The sequence below is a fragment of the Dendropsophus ebraccatus genome, chromosome 7, assembly GCF_027789765.1.
Source record: "Dendropsophus ebraccatus isolate aDenEbr1 chromosome 7, aDenEbr1.pat, whole genome shotgun sequence".
NCBI classification, from domain to species: Eukaryota; Metazoa; Chordata; class Amphibia; order Anura; family Hylidae; genus Dendropsophus; species Dendropsophus ebraccatus.
This window is the reverse complement of record NC_091460.1, coordinates 125,389,399-125,399,077: the sequence shown is the minus strand read 5'-3', so window position 1 is coordinate 125,399,077 and position 9,679 is coordinate 125,389,399. Positions and strand designations below refer to the sequence as shown.

Here is a 9,679-nt window from a genome sequence, read left to right as displayed (position 1 = left end):
CTACCTGGCTTAGATTTGATCTGTGATGTCCATGAAAAAGGTGGATCTCATAGACTTTTATCTCTAATCACCATCTGCACTCGAACAGGTCCTGTTTTTTTCACTGAAGATTCGTGAAAAAGCGGAATGCGTGAAGAGCACAATAGAGATCAATGTCCACTAAGCTGATCTGTGATTGTGGGACGCGTGACTAAAGCCTAAGGCTGGCTTCTTGCTGCCTTAAAGGGGTTTTCCAGTGCTACAAAAACATGGCCACTTTCTTTCAGAGACAGCCCCACTTCAATGGAACTGAGCAGCAAAACCCCGCCCAAGCTGGAGACAAGAAAAAAGTGGCCATGTTTTTGTAGCACTGGAAAACCCCTTTAAAATCTCAGGAAAATGGCGAGAAAAATGCCAGTGGTCAGATGTTAGCTGGAGGTCAATGGGAGTTTATGATCTGCCTTAAGATGCGTTTACACGTAACGATTATCGTGCAAATTTGCGCGAATCGAATTCGAACGATAATCGTACGTGTAAACGCAGCGAACGATCAAACGACGAACAAGAAATCGTTCATTTTGATCTTTCAACATGTTATCAAATCGTCGTTCGTAAAAAGTTCGCAGATCGTTCCGTGTGAACAGTCGTTCGCCGAATTAACCAATGTGTGAGATAGGCTTAAGCGATCGCAAAACGAATTTTCCGTACAATAATATCGTACCGTATAAACGCTAATCGTTATGAAAAAAAAAAAATCGTTACTCCAACATCGTTAATCGTACGATCGGGCCAATTATCATTTCGTGTAAACGCAGCATTACACACATAGGGAGAGATTTATCAAACTGGTGTAAAGTAGAATTGGCTCAGTTGCCCCTAGCAACCAATCAGATTCCACCTCTTATTTCTCAAGGAATCTGTGAAGAATAAAAAGAGGAATCTCATGGGTTGCTGGAGGCAACTGAGCCAATTCTACTTTACATCCCCTTAACAAATCGCCCCCGTTGTGGGTTTTCGTTTTTTTTTTGTGGTGTTTTTCCTCTCCTTTCTGGCGTTTTTGAGGCTCTGTGGCAGTTTTTCCAAAAAGCAGCATGCTGAGGGGGTGGCGTTTTTTTTAAGCAAAACTGTGTTGTTTTTTTCTCCCATAGACTTCAATGGGATTGTTCTGGTTGTCTCTGGTCGTTTCTGGCATCTTTATCACCTTTTGTGATCCAGCAGCTAGGTCATGTGATGGCAGAGGAAAAAAAAAAAAGTTCAGCAACCCAAAACGCCTAAACCACCAAAAAGCTCATGCACACAAAAAGTCCAAAACACCATTAAAAAAAGTCAGAAAAAACGCCATGCGCCGTATTTTATGGCCTGAAAGTGTGTGTGATGGCACCCTAGGGGTCCTATTACATGGAGCGATTATTAACGATAAACGATCGCAAACGAGATTGTTTATCGTTAACCTGAAATCGTTTACCATATTACACAGAAAATAGTTGTTAGTTACGATCGTTACTATGATCGTTTACTCCATCTGATCCCAGGAAAACAATGAACAATGTGCTATTACACTGAACGATTAGTGAACAAATGAGTGAACGAATTACAGCCGATTAGCAATAATTTTAGCTTCAGATCTAAATCAACGATCAACGACATACGAACGATTTTTCGATCGTTGCCTGCAATTCCACAGGTCGATTATCATTTAAATTTGAACGATATAACGATTTTTCGCACGATAATTGTGTAATAGGACCCTAAGTGTTTCTGCATACAGCCCTCACCTCCCGGGGCCCCATACATGTACCTATGCCTCCATACTATGTACAGGAGCAGGTGCAGGGTTATGATGATAGGTGTCCCTGCTGCTCCTGTACAGGAAAATGTAGGTAAATTCTAGTGACATCATTTCTATCTTCATACATTTCCAGGAGGAATAACAGAGGGACAGCAGCTCCTCTATCAGTCCCCTACATGCAGGACAGGTTCCCTAAGGCGACTCCACTGCAGACATGCGCGTCTCCTTCCCCTCATGCCGGTGACCTCGGTGACCCCCGCCCCCTCCGTTCACACCGCGGCGTTCCGCGACACAATCGCATTAGTACACACACCACACAACACTATTTAGCTGCCACCATGTCAAATTTGACAGGAAACCGAACCGTCCAATGAGTGAAGCCCAGGGAGCGACCAATCAGGCGCCTCCACACATCGGCCAATCAGCGCCGGGCACCCTGAGCCGCTCCCGCCCCCTCCCTCAGCCGTCTGCTCGCTGCACTCGAGTCATTAGCGGGGCTTCTCCCTGCCAGGCTGCTCTCTCTCCGCGCTGCTGTGGTTTCCTCCTCCTCCTCCCACTCCGCCTCCACTTCCTCGTCTGCAGCCAAAGTGACAGCAGAGAAAGCCATAGTAACACCAGTGAGCTTCAGGGAAGGGAAATACCTGGAAGGGTTCCTACCCTTGATTGACGGCCTCGCGGAGCCAATAGGAGCTGCGAGACGAGCAGCAGGGGGCGGGACTAGCGCTGTAACCCAAGCCGGGCTGAGGATAGGTTGAGCGCTGATGGTGTAGAGAGTGCTAGTGCCTTGTCTGTGTGTGTGGTGTGAGGGTGAGTGTCAGGGAATACAGTGGAGCAGTGTCTCTGGCTGGAGACAGGCTGTTGCATTTCAGTGCTCACTGCAGCAAAGCTGTGCTACATGGTGGTGGTGGTGATGTGTGGGGGGGAGGGCTGCTGCTGCTGCTGACAGACAGACACGTTTTCCTCTTCTTCGTCTTCTTCTTCATGCTGGTGAATCATATCTGACAACCGCAGGAAGGACAGGGGAAAACACGCTATACAAGTTCTTCTCCGGGATCTATAGACGTTTTTTTTTGTAGAGACAAGTGCACACGCTGCGGTTGGACATGTCTGAGCACAGGGCCATTGATCCTAAGTTGTCTACGTTGGACAGGGCGGTGAAAGGTAAGCGGCATATGTCAGCCTGTCAGCTGGGGCTTCATTGCAGTGTTGGGGGTGGGTAGAGGGGGGGACCTGGCGCAGCCTCCTCTCTTTCCTCCTCTCCTCTTTTTCCTCCTCTCCTTCTTCCTCCTCTCCTTTCTCTTCTTTCCTCCTCTCTTCTTCCTTCCTCCTTTCCCCTCTTCTTCTTCCTCCTTTCCTCCTCTCCTCTTCTTTCCTCCTCTCCTCTTCTTTCCTCCTCTCCTCTTCTTCTTCTTCTTCTTCTTCTTCTTCTTTCCTCCTCTCCTCTTCTTTCCTCCTCTTCCTCCTCTCCTTCCTCTTCTTCTTCTTCCTTCTCTCCTCTTCTTCTTCTTCCTCCTCTTCTTCCTTCCTCCTCTCCCCTCTTCTTCTTCCTCCTGCACCCCTGGGGCATCACACCCGCCTGGCTATACAGGGGCAGCAGCCTGGCACTGGGTGGGGTGCTCCAAGGTGGGCAGGGAAGCCTCCAAGATGCTCAAAATGGAAACTCTCCTCCTTGTGCAGGAATGGTCTTCTCCATCGCTGCATAGTATGGGAGTGCGGCATTGCCATGCTGATAGTGTGTGGGTGGCACACGGCTCATCTGCCCCCTACGGAGCGGCCTTACTCTTATCCATCTCTGTATAGAATCTAGCTTAGAGATCCGGCTCCATAATGGCTGTCTCTATCAGGCACGGTGATACTGCTGTTACGGTGATGACCCTACTGCGGTGTGTGATGATCCACCCGCCGCCTATTGTGTCCTAAGGGATGATTACTGGTGTAGTGGTAAATATTACACCGGGGGATTGCCCGATGCCCTCGAGGAAGCGGGATTACTGGAGAAAAAGCCTGCAGTCAATATGTCCTCACGTCGGTGCTTCTCCAGAGACAGGTTTCCCTACTCGTCTTCTCCTTTTAACCCCTTCTTGCTTGCGGCCTGCAGCACATAGCCGTGTAATGGTTTCTCATTGTTCGACGCTGCCGTCGTCTCCCTTTTTATTATATGGGAGCCCGGTCGTTCTGCCATGGTAAATTCCAGAGAATAGTACTGGAAGGGCGGCAAGTAGGAGCAGTGCCGCCACATTCCAGGCACAGGTTAGGGGAATTAACCCTTGAGTCCCTATAGGGATGTGTGTGACTGTAAACAGCGTGACTATGGATTAGATACAGTAACAAAGTTTCTATGTATATACAGCCGGAACCTGTGTACGCCTGCACCTGGAGAATAAGCAGGGAGATGGACACATAGTAGTCATCCAGGCCAATGGTTTGGCTATAGATCAGGGACGGGGAACCTTCGGCCCTACAGTTGTTGCAAAACTACAACTCCCATCATGCCTGGACAGCCTTCGGCTGTCCAGGCATGATGGGAGTTGTAGTTTTGCAACAGCTGAAGGGCCGAAGGTTCCCCATCCCTGCTATAGATCATAATCTTACCCATGTTTGATGCATTAACGTAGCACTTTGGCTGCATAACATCACTGAAAATCCTGGTCAGACGAATACCGTAGGTGGCGGATCTATAACCTGTTCTCAGGAATTGATTTTATGGATTTTTCCGCAAGTTGGAATGTGCTGATGCATCCATATATAACCAATGCATTTTGCAGGGGGGGTTGGTTCTAGATGGTAAACAACCGAAGCCATATACATTAATGGCCGATAATGATGCGGACTTCACGGCCAGTTTGGCAAATAGCCCAAAATGTTAGTTGTCGTCGTCAAAATTTTCATGCGCTTTGGTGCATAGAGGGTTAACGCTGTGCACCTTCTCGGCTTATTCGGATCCGTGATGCACTATCCTCTACAGGTGGTTGACTCTGCATTTTACGGCCAACCAGTTCTGCAGTGTAACCATATCATAGGCATTTCTAGAGAAGAATGAGAGATTATGTAAGGCCCTTGGTGTCGGCTAGGAGAGAGAGGAGTGATGCACATGGGTTATACAGGTTTTTCCTAATCGGAGGGAGAAGAGGTGTTGATTTTTTACAGGACACATGATATAGGTCACATAAATCTTATTTCTCCAGCAGGGTATGGATTTATTTCATGGAGAAGCTTTGGCTTCAATGCTGCACCTAGGGCTGTAATCTCCCAGCTGATCGGGAGGCCCAATGGTCGGCCGTCCATGATCGAGATTTTATGTTGCTTTCACAAAATGGTCAGGAGCCATGTGTCCATCAGGAAAATATAGTCCGGCTTGGAAGTTATATCATGGTGGTAGGCATAGTATCCACCACTGCAGATGGCTTATGCTAATTCATTCATAGGTTAATATGGATATAAAGGATCCTTAAAAGGAGGATGCTCAGTGGATGGGGTAGATGTAAACAACGCTCTTCCAGTTGCCATAGTGCTCAGGTCCTTAGGTCCTTCTTACTCTAGCATAAATGCTGTTTAGTATTGGTAATACCATTTAAAGGGGGTTTTAGATTAGGGAAAAAAATATTCTATCCTATCAGTAAATTCTGAGCTAAGGGAGAATCATTTTTATTTTTTTTAAACATAATTTTTTGACCAGAGTGAAGATCTGTTGCAAAGAGAGTGGCCAAGATTTTTGCATTATTATGCAAAATCTTAGACAAATGGCAACCAGTCACGGCTCAGCTTTCATGGACTGTGGTTGGTTGCTGTCTCACACAGATTGCTTATAGTGTTGAGCAGACTTGTCAAACTGTTGGGGTTTAGCAACATTTGTCGAACCAGAATGCCCTGCATTTGATTCCATGCAGCTGCAGAAGTTGGATGCCGCCCTAGGGCTGGTGTGAAAACATGGATACAGCCTATGGTTTAAACCGGGGATGGGGAACCTTCGGCCCTCCAGTTGTTGCAAAACTACAATTCCCATGCATGGATACAGACTATGGCTTAAACCAGGCATGGGGAACCTTCGGCCCACTTCAGCTGTTGCAAAACTACAAATCCCATCATACATGGACAGCCAAAGCGAAGCTTTGGCTGTCCATGCACGTTAGGAATTGTAGTTTTGCAACAACTGGAGGGCTTAAGGTTCCCCATCCCTGGTTTAAGCCAAAGTCTGTATCCATGCATGATGGGAATTGTAGTTTTGCAACAACTGGAGGGCCGAAGGTTCCCCATCCCCGGTTTAAACCATGTTTTCTAGGATGCCCTAGGGCTCCATCCAACTTCTAAAGCCACAAGGAATCAAATGCAAGGCATTTGGGTTCGGAGAACGTTGCTAAACCCGAACAATTCGACACTAATTGCCAAATCCGAGCCACTGTCCCTTGGGTATGGAGGACCTGTCCTGACTTGCCTTACAAAGACAACTCCTTGATGTGACAGATCATTGTGTAATGCCTAATGTCCCCTGAAGAGGCACTGCAGAGGATTTAAAGGGGTTATCCAGCACTACAAAAACATGGCCACTTTCCCCCCTCTCTTGTCTCCAGTTCAGGTGTGGTTTGCAATTGAAGTGACTGTACCACCAGGCCGGCCCAGACTGAAGCACTGGAGGCGGACCGACCCACCCTTAGTGGAAGGAAACCCCCGCCCCTCTGTGATAGGGTTCTAATGGAGTCACATCATGGAGGGTGGGTCGGTCCGCCTCCAGTGCTTCAGCCTGGGCCTGGTCGTACAGTCACGTTAAGCTCCATTTACTTCAATGGAACTGAGTTTGGGTGGGGGTTTCAATCTGGAGACAAGAGAGGTGAAAAAGTGGGCATGTTTTTGTAGCGCTGGGTAACCCCTTTAAACACTTACCGCCGGGATTTTCTCTACATCGCAGCTGATCAATGAGGTTTCCAACATGATCTGCGTATTATTAGTGGATCCAAACATTAAAAAAAATTTAACAACTTATTTTAATTTTAGTTATGTTACCACTACGGAATCTGCTTGGAAATTTCACGCGGAGGCTGTGTGGCAGACTCTGCTTGAAGTTTCACTTGTCTCATAGATTGAGTGATATCCTGAAGCTCTATGTTATGTCCGCCCAAACAACTGCCATTCTGTCAATTCTTTGGGTCGACGGTGGATTGAGCATCAAAATATCATCGGATCACGGGGCCAGGCGGAATTTCCGCTTGAAATTTCTGTGCAGATTCCGTAGTGGGAACATACCCTTTAGGCCATGTTCCCACAACGTCTTTTTGTAGAGGATGTTTTCTAGGGCTGTAGGCGTGTAGGGCTTGTCAAGATAAATTCTTTTGCAAACACATTCATTTAGCAAACTTAACTCCTTCTAATATGTTGCCCATTTTTGAGGTCTAAGTTACTGACTGCCACTCTGCTCTAAAAGCATAGTGGCAGTAGCTATGCCAGAGAGCTAATGTGTATTGTAACTGAAATGTACGCTAGCTCAGGAGATGTACAATTCCTTATGAACCGGCCTAAGGTCCAGTTCACACTGAGGAATCGGCTATGAATTTCAGCGCCGATTCCTCACAGAAAATTCCGCCCAAAAATATAGTGCAGGAATTTGTGCTCTGCAGTTCACACTGCGGAATTTCTGCGGGGAATTTTCCAAGGCGGTTCTGCTTTCCGCCAGAAGATTTGACATATCAATTCTGCTGGCGGAATCCCAATAAAATGAATTGAGCAGTGAGTTTCTGCTCTGAAATTTTTTAGTGCGGTATGCTCACGGAAATTTAGCACGGAATTGGAAAAAAATTAATGAATTCGATTGAATAAAAAATTTGCGTGGAATTCTGTCAGAGGTGATTCCGCCCAGTTTCATTTTGCACCATGTTTGATAAATCTCCCCCACAATATCTAGTGTATAGGACCCTTTTATTTCTATACACTATAGGCCCCATGCACGACTCCGTTTCGTTTTATTACGGATACTAGTCTCGATCTGCACTTATATGGTCCATATTTTTGGTAAAGCAGATGTGTATAGAATTCCCTGGTTCTTAAAGAAGGCCTATGGGTTACCATTCATATTAGCAGGTTGGTTGCCCCATGGCCGCTTTTAGAAGCCATAAATTATAGAGCAAACAGGTTTTTCACAAAAACTGAGTAGAACGATATACATTCCACTCAAACTGGCTCATTCTTGCTTGTTGGCGACCCCCAAACACCAGGCTTTTTTGTATTTTTTGTATTTTCTCCCCATGATTGTAACATCCCTTCTGATGTTTTTGTTCCACACAACTGACTTTCCTGTGAAATCGTATTTCCTGGCAGGAATCCTAAGCCGCGCTGACTGTGGACTATGACATCTCGTCTACCTGCTGAATGTGGCAGATGATGGGGATGTCGTCGAGCCTCCTATATTGGTTTTGATTTTCTTTTCCTCTTGTAAATTCTTCTTGATTTATTACTCCTTTTTTCCTTCTGGAAGCATTTTCTGGATTCTCCTATGGAAGCAGATTGCTGTCTGACAACTCTTGATTGAAATGGGGGGGAAAAAAAAGTAATCTTCTCTTTCTGCCAGATGAAATCAATAACCTATCTGTGCCGTATGCATGTGCTTATAACCTGTCCTTTACATGACCTGTCCCACTCCTCGCCCTACACAGAACTATATGCATCAAATGCAGACCCTGACGTTATACTGTTATGGTAGCTGTGGCCTAAGCTGTCTTTTTTATTTTTTTATTAGCTATATAAGTAAATCAGATGTTATATACTGCATGTGTTAGTGGCGGTAGTATGCTGCACACCCAGCCCCCCAGGGGATAGGGCAGAGGAGTAATAATGGTTTACCGCTCTGCACTTGCCTCAGGCTGTTTATCATAGCTCCTATGAGAGGTCAACAAAACTTGTTTTCATGGTTTATTTAACTTGGGCTTTATTCATTTTACTTGGCGCTAACCAAGTCTTCTCGTTATTGATAGGTAAAACGTGCAGTAGTAGTGGGTACAAGAAGCGATTACTTACATCCAAGGCTGTCATTTGGATGTGTAGGTACTTGAGCCTCATAGTCTGTATATGTAAATGTTTTTTAGTAAACCTAAACATAAAGGTAGCACCCATCACATACTAGACTGATAGATGCTCCTTAGGGTACAAACACACACACCGTATACGCAGCGTATTTACTGCGTATCTGCTGCATATACGGTGTGTGTGCTTGTACCCTTATGGTGTGTTTACACAGAGAGATTTATCTGACAGATCTTTGAAGCCAAAGCCAGGAACAGACTATAAACGGAACAGGTCATAAAGGAAAGACTGAGATTTCTCCTATTCTCAAATCCATTCCTGTCTTTGGCTTCAAAAATCTGTCTGATAAATCTCTCTGTGTAAACGCACCATTACTGTTGATATCAGTTATTTGGTTTAAAGGGGTTGTTCATCAAACAATTTTATTTTTTATTTTTTTGCAAATCAACTGGTCCCAGCAAGTGCTACCGATTTTGTAATTTACTTCTATTAAAAAAATCTGTAGTTTCCAGTGCTTATCAGCTGCTGTGTGTCCTGCAGGAAGTGGTGTATTCTTTTTAGTCTGACACAGTTCTCTGCTTCCACCTCTATCCAGAGCAGTAGCGAATCCCCATAGAAAACCTCTCCTGCTCTCCAGACTGGAAAGAATACCACTTCCTGCTGGACATACAGCAGCTGATAAGTACTGGAAGACTTGAGATTTTTTAATAGAAGTAAATTACAAATGTGTGGCACTTGCTGGGACCAGTTAATTTGAAATATATATTTTTTTCCTTTTAAGAGATTGTCTTATGAAAGCATATGAAGATTGTAAAGGGAAGGACCCCTGCTTGAGACATGGGTGGGGGTCCCCATTGCGACTGACTGGAGCCATCCTAGCATTTCATTAATGGCTGCTTATCG

General features: G+C 45.5%; 1 protein-coding gene across 2 annotated transcripts in view; it reads left to right on the top strand.

The window, feature by feature from the left end:
* The first annotated feature begins 2,217 nt into the window (after positions 1 to 2,217).
* PPP3CA (protein phosphatase 3 catalytic subunit alpha) overlaps positions 2,218 to 9,679 on the top strand; it is a 181,848-nt gene continuing 174,386 nt past the window's right edge. The window contains exon 1 of one of the 2 annotated variants that reach the window (XM_069978378.1): positions 2,218 to 2,929. In XM_069978378.1, coding sequence (XP_069834479.1) covers positions 2,872 to 2,929 — 58 coding nt within the window. In that variant the 5' untranslated portion in view covers positions 2,218 to 2,871. The remainder of the gene's footprint in view (positions 2,930 to 9,679) is intronic. The other variant, XM_069978377.1, reaches the window with a different exon arrangement.